The following is an 18,774-nucleotide window of genomic DNA, read 5'->3' as shown; positions in this document are numbered from 1 at the left end:
ACTAGATGATGTTTTATTAACAAGGTTCGGGAGGAGCACGTTCAGATAATTAACACAAGTGGAAAGCACTCAGCAATCAATGGTAAGAGGTGCATATATACTCCACAGTCTCACCTCATTCCATTGACAGTTTTTGCAGCATCCCTCCACCACCCCTTCTCCACACTTCTAGTCCTAAAAACACTTACATACGGGGGGAGCACTCTGGGTTCGGGCCGAACTCCGAGCTCGGAGCCCTCCCTCCGGACAGCACGCCAAATACGCATTAAACTTACCCCTTCAAATTATATGTAAGTGTGAACTCGTGAATTGGTTTTCACACCATTCTCTGTAATAACATGCTTGCACGATATACACTACCAATCAAAAGTTTGGGATCATTAAAATGTTTTTGAAAGAAGTCGTTTATGCTCAGCAAGGCTTAATTTATTTGGTCAAAATAATAATAAAGATGGTAATACTGTGAAATATTACAATTTAAAATAAAAAAAAATAGAATGAACCATCAGAAATCATTCTAATATGCTGATATGGTGCTCAAGAAACATTAATAATGTTGAAAACAGTTGTGCAGCATTAATTTTGTGGAATCCAGATTTTTATTTTGTAAGATTCTTTAAATTTATTTGAAATAAAAGAATCTGTATCTAAAGACATCTGTAAATGTCTTTACTGTCACTTTTGATCAATTTACTGTATCCTTGCGGAGTAAAACTATTTATTTTCTCTTATTTTTTAATGGTAGAGTATCACAAATTCCTTTGATAGGGAACTGTTTTCAACATTAATAAGAAGAAATGTTTATTGAGCACCAACTCAGTATATAAGAATGAAGGAAGGAACATGTGACACTGAAGACTACAGTAATGGCTACTGAAAATTCAGTTTTGCCATCACAGGACTACATTATTTTAGTGTGTATTCAAATTGTAATGTTCTAATATTTTGTAACATTTTACAATTTCAGAAAACTTTGAAATTGAAGCTCTAGTAATATTGTTTAATGATAATGTAATTTCCTGCAATGACCATTAGATTTTTGTAATGTAAGTGTATACAGCAAGTGTATTGTACCTTGAAAATAATCTTAATAGACACAGGGATACAATTTAAGTAATTCAAGGTTTAATATTCCTAAACCAGGTTTTCATTCCCTGACAAACTGCAGGACTAACAACACTCTACATACTGAAATCAGAAGGGTAAAGACAGAAATAAACGTATTTTCTGGTATTCAAATACATTTGGAGAGAAACACATTGTGCCATCATTACTAAAATGACAAGTAAAAAAGAAAAATACAGATTTTATGGATTAAAGTTGAAGTTCTGTCTTAAATTGGACGAACTCCTCCCTCAGAAAACAGCCCAGTCATACATTAAACATGATATCAATTAAAACTTTAGTTTTGACTTCATATAATATTCTTGAAAAATGGACAGCTTTGTTTTGTTTGGTAAAAAAAAAAAAAAAAAAAAAAAAACTACTCAAGACAGAGTTCAGTCAAGCTTGAAGGGAAGGGTAGACCACAATTCAAGTAAAACCCAAAGGGACTGCATGACTATAAGATCTGCAGGGTTATTACATTGCTCGACTTGAAAAAAAAAAAGGGTAGCGGGAGAAAAGGTTACAGAAAAAAAGAAATACAGTATCAGACAGAATATTGATCATTTGCATTGTATTCATTTCCTTACACAAGCTCAAAACACACAAACACTCACGAAAAGAAAAGCTCAGTTTGTATAAAAATATTTGATAGTTTGCAGAATGGACACGCTCAGCAGGGTTTTGGAAACCGAATGAATGACAATGAGATTCCACAGCTGTGGGTCACTCATCCAGATACATCAGCTCGATGGTGAATCCCTCAGACTCATGACATTTTCTCAAACACATACACCAGGTATATGCCTAAAAAAGAAAAGAAAAAGGAAGGAGTGTTGTTTGTCAAGGTTCAGGACGAGACATCATGGTAATCACATGCAAAATGTACTAAAATAAACTATGCTAAAATATCACTTATTTTGAAATAAATTAAGACCAGAAATATACTGGAAGTACACAAATGTGAAAGTGAATGCTGATGATACTTCTTTGTGGACTAATCATAAAACAATGCACACATCCCACCAATCCTGAAAGGTCTGGGAGCCTCCCGCATATTGATAGCGGCTCCCTGACGCCCACAAATTATATACAATTTCCCGGAAATCGTGCGAGCAAGAAAGCCTGGTTCCACCTGGTATTAAGATGCGTTTCACATTCCAGCACCAGATCGCCCATTATTTAACACGGACACTTACGTTCGGATTTTGTGGAGACCCACGCCTCCTTTTTTTTTGTCACACTCAACTACACATTCACTTTCAAAAACCCTTGTTAGGCGGCTTACATGGATGAATCTAATAGTATAATATATATATATAATACATCTCATTTCAATTGGATCACCCAAAATTAATGTTGATACCAGGTGTAAACCAATATTTTTATTTTAAGTAAACTAATATTTACACTAAATACAACAAAAAATTCTAAATACATATACCCAAGCATTTAACTACATATTTCTCACTCAATATAAAAAATTATGCACACAAACTTGAATTAAATCTTTTTTTCTTTTTTAAAAATCTTTTTTAAATCTTTAATAAAATAAATCCAACTTTTCAAAGCTTTACTACCATTCAAAAGTTTAGGGTCAAAACATTTTTTTTATGCTTTTGAAAGAGGTCTCTTCTGCTCACAAAGGCTGCATTTATTTGATATAAAAAACAGTAAAAACAGTAATATTGTGAAATATTATTCAAATTGTAAATTACTGTTTTCTATGTTAATATATTTTAAAATGTAATTTCTTCCTGTGATTTTTTTTCATCATCATTCATCTAGTCTTCAGTGTCACTTGATCCTTCAGAAATCATTCTAATATACTGATTTGCTGCTAAAGAAACGTTTCTAATTATCAATATTAAATACGGTTGTGCAGCTTCATATTTTTTTTAGAAACTGTGATAAAAAAATCTGGATTAGTTGATGAAAAATACTTTGTATAAATGTAAATGTATTAACTGTCACTTTTCATTAATTCCTTGCTTATAAAAAAAAAGTATCCCATTTTTTTCAAACTTTTGAATGTTACATAGAAACAGAGAGAGAGGACCGTTAAGAGTGTGTGTGTCATGAAATATTATAAACATAAATTTTTTTTTATATACTATAGTACTGAATGCAAACCACATTCATATCCATATCCATCTTATACGTGGTGCTTCAAGGAAGGTACTAGCATGACATTACTTTTGTGTTAGTGAAGATGCAAGTAAGCTCTTCAAAGTTAATCATTTTTTCTTTGATGGCCAAACCATATGCTGTACTTCAGTAGGAGAAAAATATTAACTACTGTATCTTTAGAAGAAAAGAGTTTTCACAGCGGGGGTCTTTAATTGCTTGGCTTATATGCGGGCAGAGCTTTCAATACAAATGAGACTTCATGCATGTCATACTTATGAATACGCAGAGCAAACAAGCCAATCATGACTTCTGTATTAATATCTTACATCTTTTTGTCATGTTTTGTGAAATCGGAAAAACCTTAGAGACAACATCTGAGATGTTTCAGAAAGCATCTTTCTATATCAAAAGACACCAGTGTTTAACAGGAAGAACATCACCACGTACTTGTAGCCTCCCACTCAGACTTGCTCAAGGTTCCCTGTGGAGAACACATCACAATTAGCACAAAGATACAAAAAAAATGTTCTTTGTGTTTTTAAAGAAAAGAAAAAAACACATTAAGACTCACCAGTGGATGTCTAACAGCAGGATTCGCAGCTATTCTCTTGGCATGGTCATATTCCCCTGGACTGTCGGACGCCAGTCGGCCCCTCTCATCCGGAGGGTATTGCTATGACAACAAGATGACACAAAACTGTTTGAAAGATAAGGTGATATGGTTCTATAGGCATCATTATCTACAGATAACACTAAGTACAACAGTTTCTACTGTTCTGGGTGACTGCAAGAGAGGCAACTAAGTGTGTATGATGTTCTGGTACATAGAGATGGCTGCTATACATTTGCTAGGGTGCTGTACACCTTTACCATGGTGATATTTTCAGTCCAAAAAAAAAAAAAAGCCAATTTCTATGTCTCTATGATCTTGTAAAGCTGAGATTCGACATTCACGTTGGTGTACAGTTGCTAGGATACACTATGGTTGCTAGGGCGTGGCTATACAGTTTGATATGTAAACTGCTTGCCTGTCAAGTCAAAACAGCCCACCCCAATATATCCCTATATAGTGTTATGGTGCTGAGATACGCCAGTTCATTTTACTATACTGTTGCTAGGGGCACGGCTAAGACATTTTTGCGTCACTACTTATTGGCTGGTTGCTAGTCTGAATCAAATAAGGCAAACCCCAGATCTCTACGAGATTCTATATTCTTTGTCGGTGTCTCATCGTTAGAACAGTAATAGCAGTATTCAAGCCAGACAATTTGATACCTTATACATGACAAAATGTGCGTGATATGCCATAATTTTTACAGAAGAAAAGGAAGAGGTCTGGCTGACAGTGAAAAGGGTAAAAATCAAACCTTTTCTAAGCCAGTTCAAGCCAAGGGCCCATTCTCCGTATGTGGATTACTCAGTTATCTGGATTTTACTGTTGACAATTTGACATGATCTAGGATTGTTAGGCTAGGTTCTTTGAAGCTCATCCTGGAATTCCTGTCAAAGCAACAAGCCTGTCAGCTCAAACCGTGTATCACATAAACAAGATTTGACTGATTTTAAAGGTGAAAGTCTGTCTCAGCCATTGCTAATTTCTTACAAGAAATATGCTGGTAACTTTACTTAAGGCCTTTACCTATAATGCATTATAAAGGTATCCATAATGCATTCATTTGAATGGTGACAGCTATTATATTATATGGGTGGCCTGAAGCAGTGCACAACCTACAAAATGCTGTCTGATGTGCCATTAGAAATGTTATTGACCCTTATGAAGCATAATCTACTTCACGAGTAAAATTAAATGAATTGCTCATTTAAAATACGCTACTCTTGACACTGAGAAAAATTGTAAGACATCAAGTGTAAAGCCTGTACAAATACTAGAAATGTGAATTTAAACTAGATGTACCGCATCGCGGTACAAAATATGACCGCCGCTCAGGCCTGCACTGGCTTTCCACAAAAATAAATGACGTGGAGTAATTTGGCTGTATTGCGTGTTTATGTATATACCTAAAAAAAGTAATAGTATGTGCATGTCTGTCTGTGTGTGTGTGTGTGTGTGTGTGTGTGTGTGTGTGTATGTGTGTGTGTTTGTGTATGTGTGTGTCTGTGTGTGTGTGTGTGTGTGTGTCTGTGCGTGTATGTATGTGTGCGTACATGTGTGCGCGTGTGTGTTTGTGTGTGTGTGTCTGTGCATGTGGATTTGTATGTGTGTGTATGGGTGTGTGTCTGTGCGTGTGGATGTCAGTGTGTGTGCATGCTTGCGTTTGTTTGTATTCCTGCATGTGTGTGTGTGACAGTATCATCCTAAACCAGCAACCCTTCGCTCAACAGCACCATCTACAGGCCGATGAGTGTACAGTCACTAAATGTGCACATAAATGAATTTATTTTATACCCCCCCATGGATGAAATTCTACAAAACTTAGCAGAGGATACCCCCAGAGGTTGTCAAGTTAATCATACACATGAAATATGGTGCAGTTCTGAACAGCGATTAAAGCAGAATAATATTGCATTTTCATTTTTTATGGGAGGGGCGCAAATCACAAATGAGTGATTATGGGCTAGGTTGATGTGGGCCCTTAAGAGCAACATACCATAAAAATTTCTTCATCCTCGGTGCCACGGTTCAGGTAGTTATTTAGGAAAAACTGCATTTTTTTGGGTTTGGGGGGGCCCAGCGCGGGGGGGGAGTGGCCCCCGGGGACCAAACGAAATTTTTCCTTAGAAGTGTAGTGGGGCTACATGCCCACCAAATTTCATGTTCCCCGGTGCTTCGGTGTCCCTGGTATCGTTGACGAAAAATTTAGGGGGGCCCCAGCGCGGGGGGGGGAAGTGGCCCCCGGGGACCAAACGAAATTTTTCCGTAGAAGTCTAGTGGGGCTACATGCCCACCAAATTTCATGTTCCCCGGTGCTTCGGTGTCCCTGGTATCGTTGACTAAAAATTTACGGGGGCCCCAGCGCGGGGGGGGAAGTGGCCCCCGGGGACCAAACGAAATTTTTCCGTAAAAGTCTAGTAGACCAACATACCATAAAAATTTCTTCATCCTCGGTGCCACGGTTCAGGTAGTTATTTAGGAAAAACTGCATTTTTTGGGGTTTGGGGGGGCCCAGCGCGGGGGGGGAGTGGCCCCCGGGGACCAAACGAAATTTTTCCTTAGAAGTCTAGTGGGGCTACATGCCCACCAAATTTCATGTTCCCCGGTGTTTCGGTGTCCCTGGTATGGTTGAGGAAAAATTTACGGGGGCCCCAGCGCGGGGGGGGGAAGTGGCCCCCGGGGACCAAATGAAATTTTTCCGTAAAAGTCTAGTAGACCAACATACCACAAAAATGTCTTCATCCTCGGTGCCACGGTTCAGGTAGTTATTTAGGAAAAACTGCATTTTTTGGGGTTTGGGGGGGCCCAGCGCGGGGGGGGAGTGGCCCCCGGGGACCAAAACGAAATTTTTCCTTAGAAGTCTAGTGGGGCTACATGCCCACCAAATTTCATGTTCCCCGGTGTTTCGGTGTCCCTGGTATCGTTGACGAAAAATTTACGGGGGCCCCAGCGCGGGGGGGGAAGTGGCCCCCGGGGACCAAACGAAATTTTTCCGTAAAAGTCTAGTAGACCAACATACCATAAAAATTTCTTCATCCTCGGTGCCACGGTTCAGGTAGTTATTTAGGAAAAACTGCATTTTTGGGGGTTTGGGGGGGCCCAGCGCGGGGGGGGAGTGGCCCCCGGGGACCAAACGAAATTTTTCCTTAGAAGTCTAGTGGGGCTACATGCCCACCAAATTTCATGTTCCCCGGTGTTTCGGTGTCCCTGGTATCGTTGACGAAAAATTTAAGGGGGCCCCAGCGCGGGGGGGGAAGTGGCCCCCGGGGACCAAACGAAATTTTTCCGTAAAAGTCTAGTAGACCAACATACCATAAAAATTTCTTCATCCTCGGTGCCACGGTTCAGGTAGTTATTTAGGAAAAACTGCATTTTTGGGGGTTTGGGGGGGCCCAACGCGGGGGGGGAGTGGCCCCCGGGGACCAAACGAAATTTTTCCTTAGAAGTCTAGTGGGGCTACATGCCCACCAAATTTCATGTTCCCCGGTGCTTCGGTGTCCCTGGTATCGTTGACGAAAAATTCAGTAAGGTGACAAAAAAAAAAAAAAAAAAAAAAAACTTTGACAATCCCTATATGACCGCTTTCGCTAGCTACGCTAGCGGCGGTCATAATAATCGGGAATCGTGTAACAAACATTTAGGCTACACATTTCATTTATATATTAAAACTTATGTCATTTTTCCTGCTTGGCTGTTTTCTTTTGTAATTATTTGATGTCATTATGTTGATGTCTTGATACCAGCCAATCACTGCATTGCTGATGATTGCATTGCTTTGAGGATCGATATATCTGCCCTCTCAATGGACACAAGAACACGAAGTAATATCAAACTTAATCCAGATATTTTAATCCATCTGCAAATTTGTTTAAAGAACCAAATTAGCCAGAGATCAATAATCACAATTAGAAGATATGGAATCTGTTAAATTATCACAGATGTATAAAGCGAGGTACAAAAAACGGAACCATGGAGCAGATATATTCACATTGCCACTGGCATGCTAATGTGATTACAGCAGATTGTGAGGGGGATTTCTCACAGGCAAAAGAGGTTTGAAGTGTGTTAAATATGCTCAATTTGAGATAATTTGCAGTTATAACAACTGCATTTCATTGAGGATGTGCGCTTGTCTGGACACAGTCAAATTCACTGAAGACATCAGTCACATACAGGAAAATGCACACAAACAACTAATAAAACAAAAGTATGCCATAAAATAGTTATTTTATAAACAAATTAAATTAATTAATGCAACATCGATGACACTTCAGAGTCATGAAAAAGTATGTCATCAAAACCAGGAGAAGTTAAATTAATACTAAACTTAAAATTGATAAAATGACACTAAATACAACTAACAAATGAAAAAAAGAGAACACATTCCAAACTAAACAAGTTAAAACCAGCTGCATTTAGCCCCTTAAACCCTGAAGGCATTTTAGCCGCTGAACGCTGAACGCTCGGCGAGAATAGAAGAATGTTCAACTTTGGGTAAAACACAGCGCTCATCACTGTCACTTTATACCCAGCCATCCAATCACAGTGGAGGAGGGGCGGGACAAAAACCACACTGACAAACCATCCTATTCTGCTTGCACAACAAGCATAATAACGAAACAAAAGAATTTAAAACAAGAGCCAGAGCAAATACTCTACATTGAAAAGACATTTTTATATAGAAACAATACAGAAACAAACTATCTGTGAAATGAGATACTAAAAAACACTTCAGCGTATATTCCGTATCATAGCAAGCAAAGCATCTCATTCTCAACTGAAACGCTCTGGACACGCTGCCTTAGAGTTTTTTTCTGAGTGACATACATAAAAGTAAAGACACAAAAACAAAACTATAGCAAGGAGAGTCAAAAGATAGGTATCATTTGATAATGAAAATGTATAATTTTTCTAAAATTTAAAAAGTGTTCTCATGCTGAGAAAAGTCAAAGTCATATCTTTCTTATTTGACACGCAAATTCTTTTTTGGTGAAGTTCCCCTACATGAGAGTTGCATCTGGACAGCATTTGGAACCACGGTAGCTTTTTGTTTAACCCTTAACACCCCCTAATGGGCATTTTTTTTTATTGTTCCTTCATAAGGAATATCTTGTGAATGACGCAATGGATTATGTTGATTTTGGACTCATTTCAATAGGGAGCCTTCACTGTATGTAATGATGTGCCATTTTCTACGATCTCATATTTCATGAAGTTATGAGCGAAAGGCCAAGTGCAATCTATGTTTTCAGTTAGCGCCTGTGGAGTTTTGTGTGACATAACTCTGTTAAGAGTTGAAAAATATATGTGTTTGTAGGCTTAAAGGGTTAAAAGATCAAGACTAGAAAGAGAAAGGCACACATTAAAGTATTGGTGAGCGTCAGCTCGCATGTGTACTGTGACTGGTAAGGACAGATCATATTCTGAGAAACCTGATTTCAGTCCCAACTCATTCACAGTGACAAAATATGTAGTTACGATGTTTTGCAATAATCAATAAAAACATCAGAATCAGATAAAATTGTTAAGAAACTAAAGAATGAATAGATAAAATAATCTATCAACGGATTCATCAATTATGAAAAGCCAGTGACAGTCCGACACTCATACCTCCAGCGCCTGCATCCACTGCATCAGAACCTTGTTCTTCTCATCTTTAACTTTCTCCTCAAAGAATTCATTGAAGGTTTTCTTGTAAACCAGGCGCATGTTGTACTTTTTTGCCATTCTGGACAGAAAAAAATAAGTAAATTAATAAAATAATATAATTATTAAAAAGACTGATGTCATTGAAAAAATACTTTTGAAATCATTGATGATACTTCTTCCATAACACAAAAATTACAGTTGATTAATATGTTTGTATATGAATTTTCTAGAAGCTGAAATACACTTAGAAATCAAGACCATCTCTGACACCACAGCACATATTTATGAAGCTGTTGCACCCTCTGCTGGCACATCAGGAAAGTAACAATCATGATGACGCGATGTGTTTTGAGATGAGATGAGACACTTACTCCTCAAACAGGGGAAAATACACCAGAAACTCTGGAACATTGACAACCCCCTCCAGGTTGAAGTCATACTGACAGCCGAACAGAGGGTATTCTCCTTTCTTCTGGAAGGTCACACTGAACACTTCATTTCCAAAGCTGTTGGAGTCTGACTCCTCCAAGCGCTTCCTATTTAAAAACAATCAGTTTGAAAGTTTTGGTTAACATGAATAAATTACTGTTTTGTTCTGCTTTAGAACATAGCTAACATGTGTGTGGTTTAATAATTGAAAAAAAATTGCGATATCAGTTATGTGGTTGGGGTTGTGAATTGTGAAACACACAATTTAATATTGCAATGATTTTAGTGTTTTTAATTTGACCATAATGACAAAGATATTTTGCACACATCTCTGATTTAAACATCAGTAGCGAAAATGCAGATTGTGTTGGAAAGTACGATTCATTTCTATGAATAAGTTGAAGCCGTCCATTTCAATGAATCAGTTTAAAACATAATGAATGATTTGTTTGCATCAAAAAGCTAAAAATAAAGTTCTGTAGGCTTTAAAACATTGGAGTAAAGAATATATGTAGGTCAATAATACTAAGGATTGTCATGTTGCTGTATAAAAATAAACTATTAAATATGAATAATAAATGATAAATAATTAGGGGTGACCCCGAATAGTCGATGATTCGATGCTTCGATAGGAGGAGCCTGATTCGACTACCGATCTCACAGTCGAATCTTCGCAGAGGTGTTATGAAACGAGGATCATGCCACTTTGGCTATATGAGGGCGCTCAATGTCTGATTTCACATAGAACTACCGGTTTTCTGTCAATACGTTAACATTCAGCCTATTATGATAATGCTGTATATAAAAATGTGCAAAGAAAGAAGCTTTAAATAATTTTTTTTTAACGTGCGTGAATAAATCCAAACACCCCGTGACAGATTTAAGTTTCACTTTCAATCCGTGACTGACAGAGGAGCGTCTTGGTGGCAAGGATTTAAATCTTTAACAATGTCTGGGATAAGAAAATCTAAAGTGTGGATGTACACCATCAGAAAGGATATTCTCCAAGGCTGGATTTAGCATTAGGAAAACCATGATCGCACTTCTGCCGGCCAACGTTAACAAGTTGGTTTTCCACAGGACATTCTAAAATGCTTAACGTGAAAAAAGCTTTTAAAACGCTTAAAAGGCACTTTAACGTGGCTTAATGTATGTACACAGTCATAGGCGTCGATTTCGGGGGGGACGCATACCCACCAGATTTCGTCATGAGTCATTTTGTACCCACCACTTTTAACTTCTGTCCATATTAATTTGACTTTTGGTTAAATTTTTTTTGACCGTTTTCAGTGGTTATGAGGAGCAATATGAGAGAGAAATTTGGTAATCATTGTCTGACCCAACAAAAAAACATTATAATATTCATTTTATTTTATTTTTCGTGTTCGCATTTATGAGGGGAAAAAAACAACAGCTGTTTCTCAATTCCAAGAACGCAAAGAACAGACTTGCGTTCTCTTTGAGACTGGTCTTGCCAGGCGACCTTGAAAGAACGAATTTGGAAGGACGCGAGAACACAGAACGCATCTTTATGAGAATTGAGATGTGCTGCGATCTTGCTGCTTAACTGACCATCTCGGCAAATAGCGATTCACGACCAAAGCGCAATAAATACAACACATCACAAACAAATGTCACAACCTTTTAAACATTTCTTTCATATTATTATAGACATTGTTTTCATAGTTTATATCTTTTTTATTTTACCGTGTGTATTTATGAGTAGCCTATGTGTTACCTATGTTTTGTCAATGTTAAGATTCTTTTTAATATGCCAATAAAAATACTGCCGCTTTCTTAAGGTCTTTATTACTTTATTAAAATGAAGCAAAAGAGACCGACAAATGTAAACTTTCACGAGCTGTCACGTATTTCGAGCTTGCAGCGGTAATCTCTTAAGTGAGAACGAGAAGTTTAAAGCTTACAGCCTTCCGTACGTCGACTGCCCGCAACGTCTTCTGGGATTTTTAGCGGTTCGATTCTCTCAAGTCTGCATTTGATGCATCCTCGATATCAAGGACACATCCGGGCACTTCATGCGTCCTCTGTACTTGCGTTCTTGAGTATTGGAATTGAACTTCGACGGTTGATGATGACGTAGTACGAGAACACAAGGACACAAGATCACTGAAGAACGCATATTGAGAAACAGCCAACGTGTCAGTTCTCGGTTTCGGACGTGAGCGCTCTGAAAGCGGCACTAAAAGACTGCTTTAAAACTTTCACAGAGACCTCAAACAGAACAGCTGCCTTTCTTTAAATTGAATTTCGTTTTGTATTAATTATATCTTAATTTTAATCAATGTTTCATTGCCTGGATTTAATAAATAAGTAGTAAATATAGCAGAATCACGACATGGAGGCGCCGGCGAGTGAACTGGAGTTCGTCTCATAAATGAACCGAAACTCAGCGTATAATGCACATTCACAGCGTATTTAGACACATTTAGACGCATTCATAATCATTACTTTTACCGGTTCTTTGTGGCAAGCTTTATGCGTGTGCGGTCGTGCGCTTGAGTGCGGCTATATTACGTAAACGCTCATTATCCTGTAGGCTATATAAGTAATTAAATTAATATAAAGGGGAGATTTGTCCACGAATGACTTAAATGAACAACTAGCCTACTAGTCGACTAGAAGAAAAAAAAACTTTTAGTCGGAAGCAGCCCTTATTCCACATATTTTCAAACCAGGCAACAGGACATCTGTGTTGAGCGAGCGACCCTGCGGAATGAACGAGCGGAGCGGAATATTCAGAAATGCGCTCTCCACTCACGAGCTCTGATCGGAACAAACCCGAACTTGCGCAGAAACATCAAAATATAACCAGCTTTTTAAAATGGTTTTTAAAACTAAACACTATTTTAGCACAAATGATGAGCTTATTGGCGATTTTTTAATAATTATTGACAAAATTAGAATATAGTAAAACAAAAAACAAAAACAAAATTTTGAAAGTTTTGGGTGGGCCTGTTGAAAAGTGGGGCCGTGCCTGAGCTACAGGACATTGTCTTTCAAAACATAACCTGCGCGAAAGAGAGAGAAAAAATGAATGCGTCATTGTACCCAGCACTTCTGAAAATGCACTTCCGAATGCGTCTCTGTCCCCAGCACATTTCAAACCAAACTGACGCCCATGTACACAGTAAACACTTTATTAAGAAACCATACTATGTGCAGATAAGCAGATGAACCCAGAATATGAACGCAATGCGTTCCTCCTATAGTGAAGCGTTTTCATATTTTAATTTAACTATTTTAGGAGATTAAGTCGTTAAACGTTTTTCACGTTACGTGTTTTAGAATGTATTTTATCCGCACGCACAATTTGAAAAGACTCCAACGGACACAGACAGAGTGAAAGACTGGATTTGTTCTCTCGATCAGGTAGGGTACAAGTGGTTTCAAAACTTTTCAGCCGGTTCTAATTCGATTTTTGGATGCTGTGAACATTTTTAGCTAAAAAGACTGCCACTCCAGTTTAGCATTTATTGTTGTTTCTGCAGTTAAAAAGACAAAGTAGAAAATTCTGGCTATTGTCGTTATTTTAATAATTTCTTTATTTTAATTTTATTTATTGATCTGTCAGGGTTATCTAATCTAACTATTTGTGGCTTGTGTTTTGAATATATGTTCCCCTGCACTTTAGGCATTTTGCACACATTTGCTCCTCATCTTGTGACTTGATTCTGATTTATTTCGTATTGTATTTTTATTTATAAGAAATGTATATTCTGTTCTAATTTAATTCAGTAAATTAAAATTTTTTTTTTTTCGGTGCATCGATGTTGTGCTGTAGCCTACTTAGAGCCTGCTCGCACAGGTCATTTAGCCGATTTAATTTGATTTGCATGTAAATCCTGTCTGCAGTGTGGCCTTTCTGGAGTTATTTATGTTATTTCTTAGTTTTATTGATCCAAAATGTTTTTATACATTTTCTTCTATATCTTTGTGTGATTTTCTGTACATCGCGGCTTTGAATTGTTAAAGCCCCGCCCCCATACACATGATTCGACTATTAGTCGACTATAGGCAAGACTTGACGATTCTGATTCGACTATGAAAATCCATAGTCGGGGACACCCCTATAAATAATTAATATAGTTTTGCTAACTGTATTTCCCACTAGTGTACAATCAGATCAAAAGCACGCACATCCAAAGCAATATGTTGCTCAATATGTTGCTCAAGTTGCTTTTTCGGTAAGATTTTTTTATTTATTCAGGATGCATTAAATTGATGCAGTAAAGACATTTATAATGTTAAAAGATTTCTCACCGTTTCTACAAAAACATTAAGCAGACACACAACAGTTTTCAACATTGCTAATAATAAGAAATGTTTCTTGAGCAGCAAATCGGCATAATTAGAATAATTTCTGATACTAATTAATTATGCTGAAAATTCAGCTTTGGCATCATAGGCATAAATTAATTTAAAATGTATTAAAATAGAAAACGGTTATTTTAAATTATAATCATTTTTCACAATTTTACAGTATTTTTGTTCAAATAAATGCAACCTTGACAATTTTTTATGTAAAAAACAAAACAAACAAACAAAAAAAAACATACCAACCTAAAATGTTTCGGCAGTAGTGTAAATATTGAAGCAGATACTAGGGATGCACCGATAAGAAAATCTTGGTCGATACTAATTACTGATTACTCTTAGCCGATAATAGATATATTGGCACTTGGCAGAAAAATCTAAATCCAAATTTTTATATAATTTTTTGATTAATTTTAAGCTTGATTTAAAAAACAAAAGAATCACCATTAAAATCCATGTCCCAAGCACTTAAACAGAAATCAAATGTATGCAGTAGTAGCCTAGTTTGAACCAGTGCAAATTTAAAAAATAATTTTACACACTAAACATCTAAAATTAATATTACCGTTTAAAATAACAGCACTGCTGTTTGAGCTGCACGCGCTGAAGCTAAAAGCTGAATGAACGTGCGTAAACTGAAGCGTTTTGTTAGCGGGCTAATTAACTCAACAAAATACTGTATCCTATATGAGATTAATCAGATATTTATACAACATAAACATAATATTACAACTTATTCCTGCATAAAATGACGGGAATGCACAAGTGAACTTGAACTAAGTCATGTGCTAGTCAGAATGTGCAACTCCTGTTGTGGATGTGCTCCTCCTGCAACACAGCAACTAAACCCAAAGAATTCACAATGTTTAAATTCACAACTAAATATACACATCACAAGTAGCCCAGCCCTACAACACATTGTGCATTTAAACCGTAACAGATGTAAACATCATAGTAAGAGAGTGTGTGAGAGCTTACACCAGTTCATATGCATCTGGAGTTGTTCCGATGAAGAATCCTCCAGGCCGGAGTCTCTCACAAGCGTTTCTCAGCATGGTGTCAGCCTGCTGCTCGCTCTCAAAGGAATAATGATACACAAACTGACAGCTGCACAAGTCGAACTGCATCTCAGGGTCTCGCAACTTCTCCGACAGCAGCTCCTGAGAAAGACAGAGAGTATGTGACCCTGTACCATCGGGTACTGAATGATGACTTTCATGTTTCTCCTTTTTGACAATGAACAGAGTCCCTCTAACAAATTAAACATGGTGTAATTTTTTGCACAGCTAAAAAAAACACTGGCTCGTACCCTGCTGCAGTCTGCGGTGATGAACTCGGCAGAGTACGTGCGGTCGTTTGGGTGACCCCTCCGTCTGAGGTCATTATAGCGCTGCTGACACTGCTCAATGGACACAGCAGCGATATCTGTGACGTGCAAACATAAATACAGACGTAAGTGTGATTCCCAATATGAAGACATTTTTAAAAAAGGATGCAGTTTATACATTTACGAGCAAGTTAGGCCCCGTTTACACCTGCTGTTAACATCAGTGTTGGATGGTCTGATCACAAGTGAATAGAGCTAAATAATAGTGTGAATGCTCTTGATTAGTGGTCGATCAATATATTAGCCGATATTTCGCTTTTTTTTTATTATCCACATTTAGAAAAATTGCTTGTTAAAAAAAAGTTATTTTGATTTTGCATTAAATATTACACAGAATCGTGGAATTCTGGAGGGACTGAAATGTCATTGCAACGTGTTATTTACTATAAGCAAACCACTACCATGCAATAATTGTGATAAAAGGTCTTTAAACTTTGTTGGTTAGGTATGGCTTTACCATTTAGTAAAGAAAAAAAAAGTCCTAGTTTTTATTTTATGGCTCACTGAGAAATCGTATTAATGGTGTAAACAGGACCATATAACTTAACAGACACTAAAGTATGAAGAGGATTGTGTAGTTACCTGCACAGACCAGTTTATCAATGCGTCCTTTTTTCCATTTGAGAAGATCCCCACCTTTGCCACAGCCCAGATCCAGCACGGTTATATCTCTCCGTCTTTGCCTCACCTTATCCAAGAACTCCCCTGAGGAGACCAACACACAGACCTCAGAACAGTTAATAATTCTAATCCCTGACTCACCCAACCACAAACAAACATGTGCCATGTACCAATACCGTGCCATGAAACATGAGAGATAAAAGTTAGCCTGTGCTCTTCTCACCAATAAGAACGCTCTTCAACCAGTTGTTGAAGTTGCGCATGTGGACTATCCTGCTTTTATTACGCTCTGCCAGGCCACACTCCTGAAGTTTGTTGTAATGTGTGGCCACTTTTTGACTGTGTAATGATTCCTCTGTGACCTGCAAAACATAAAGCATGTACTGAACTGAGCAGGGGAGATCAGTTGGCACACTGAGATGTTATTAATACTAGCACTTTTTCTCAGTAACTAGATCCAGAGTTGAATGACCAGTAGCTTGTTTTCTTTTCTTCATTTGAATACTTTTTGAAATGTTTTATTATTTGTGGATAATTGTGAGTTTTATTTGTGATAATTTGCCATGTTTTCTAAATTTAGGCTGCCACTTTAAAATCTGGCAAGGGACAACAGATGAAAAGGAGCCTGTTGGGTAAACTCTGGCTTATTTACAGTGTCTGACTGACTGTTGATTGATGAGCCCAGCTGTCCCTATCAAATAAATGAATATTTGTTTATATCAAACAATGGTTTGATATTTTGCATGTTACATTTTCTATTGTTGATGTTTGTAACACTATACTTTATGTTATATTGCCTTGCCATTAAATAACAGAAAACTAGTTACCGTTGCTGTTTGAGGGTTTCTAATACAATGGCTGAGGGAGTGACGGCAAATGACATCATCTTCTTACTGATGTAATCAATCGCTCTATATTTTTTCCTCTTTTGTAAAATCATAAAAATGCTATTGTGGATTTTTTTTCTTTTGTTATTGGAGCAAATGGGAGTGCAAAAATAATAATTGTTGTAATTTCCGTTCACAGCCAAAAAAGTTTACCGAACTATGATGACTTCCGCTTCTGAGGACATTTGGAAAGGGTCCATTTTAACATTTTATATTTTTATACATTTCATGCATTTTAAATACATATGTTGTGGAAATAATAATAATTAGTATTAACCTTAGTCAGGGAGATCATATTGAATTTTATGAAGATTGCATTAGTCTGTGATTAACAGTACCTGTCAAGACTTTGGAAACATTACACCTTTTTTTTATGGACTTCTTATCTTATAGTTTAGTTTTCTTAAGAAACAACTGAAGGACTTGCAAGTTGTTAAACAACAGTAAAATCTATTGAAACATATTGTACTTCAGTCCCTGGCTCGTTTTTATTTCTGTCAAAAAAATATATCCTGGCTGAGCACTTCAACTAAATTTTAATAAACAGTAAATATTAAATATTTAATAAGCTAGTAAACAAGTAGTCCCAGTCTTGAGTTTATAAAGAGTCAACGTACATTACATAGAAATATACATGTCTATGGAACATTACATGTCAATTATGATGGTGCGAGCTTACCAGCTTCTTCCTGGGAGAGTGATCTTCATACCCCTCATCGCCGTCCCTGTGTCTCTTCAGTGAGGATGATGATGATGAAGTCTGGGAACCATCTAAAGATCTTATGCTGTCCTGATCGTCCTTTGGATCAGCATATTTACTGTCCGCCTCAAACAATCCTTTGCATAGAAAAGCACAGCATTAATATTTATGTTATGAATGTGCATTCGCCTTTTAAAAATAGTAATGGACCACAGGGGAAAAAAACATAAGTCATGATTTCAATTATTTAAAATGAAAGCAATGCGTGTATATGAAGTTTACGTAGATAGACTAATATAAACGAAAAATTGTAGTGCGACAGTGTTGCGTTCATTACAACAGCTCATGTTAAGCGTCCGTCTCGGCACGTGTTTCATATGCAAAAACTGATTGAGTCTAGTTGAATGTAAAATGAGACAAACATAAATCATATTAAGAGTTTATGTGCTCAACGCCATGATTGTGTAACACACAGATCACTGAAGACTGAAACAATGTTGCTACACTCACTTGAGTTTTGCGCCATCATGTATCCAACAAACAGCGCACTTCCCGATCTTCACTGCAGTATTATATGAGAAAACCAGCGCAGCGCCGCCTAAAGGACTGGCGTCTACAACAGCAGTCCAAATGCTACTTCTGACTAATCACTCACTGCGCAGCGGCAGCACTGCATACTGCCAACTTGGAATACTGTTTTAATACTAGTTAATGGAAGTATGTTATTCTAAACATAACTTAAGTGTAACAGCATTATAAATAGATATAGACAGATAGAGTAACGTTACATACATGGTATAAATTTAGAACAGGAGGAAATCGTTTTTTCTCTTTAAATAAATTACGAACATTTTCGTATTTGTTCCCCACATACACATAAGTTACATATCACCGCATTTTAACGTATCTTCATTTATTT

At 37.2% G+C, this 18,774-nt stretch overlaps 1 protein-coding gene and 1 long non-coding RNA gene across 2 annotated transcripts; both read right to left on the bottom strand.

Moving 5' to 3' along the window:
• Positions 1-1,103: 1,103 nt before the first annotated feature.
• Positions 1,104-18,490, bottom strand: rnmt (RNA (guanine-7-) methyltransferase). The gene is made up of 11 exons (XM_082186766.1): positions 18,366-18,490; positions 17,835-17,992; positions 16,492-16,630; positions 16,230-16,352; positions 15,570-15,685; positions 15,239-15,420; positions 9,868-10,032; positions 9,458-9,575; positions 3,806-3,907; positions 3,682-3,715; positions 1,104-1,911 (listed from the first exon to the last, which is right to left on the bottom strand). Exons 1-11 carry the CDS (start codon positions 18,382-18,384, stop codon positions 1,874-1,876), a joined length of 1,194 nt encoding a protein of 397 aa, XP_082042892.1. The 5' UTR covers positions 18,385-18,490; the 3' UTR covers positions 1,104-1,873.
• Positions 10,485-13,151, bottom strand: LOC309511626. Its single transcript, XR_014210737.1, has 2 exons — positions 13,061-13,151; positions 10,485-11,046 (listed from the first exon to the last, which is right to left on the bottom strand). It is a non-coding gene; the product is annotated as an uncharacterized lncRNA (long non-coding RNA).
• Positions 18,491-18,774: the final 284 nt, after the last annotated feature.

Source organism: Leuciscus leuciscus (genome assembly GCF_965113295.1).
Source record: "Leuciscus leuciscus genome assembly, chromosome: 12".
Lineage (NCBI taxonomy): Eukaryota > Metazoa > Chordata > Actinopteri > Cypriniformes > Leuciscidae > Leuciscus > Leuciscus leuciscus.
This window is presented reverse-complemented; position numbering and strand designations above follow the sequence as displayed.

Coding starts and splice junctions, on each gene's coding strand:
- rnmt (XM_082186766.1), bottom strand. Junction 16,353..16,491: donor GTTGAAGAGCGTTCTTATTG/GTGAGAAGAGCA, acceptor TGGTCTCCTCAG/GGGAGTTCTTGGATAAGGTG. Junction 3,908..9,457: donor AGTGGATGCAGGCGCTGGAG/GTATGAGTGTCG, acceptor TTGTTGTCATAG/CAATACCCTCCGGATGAGAG.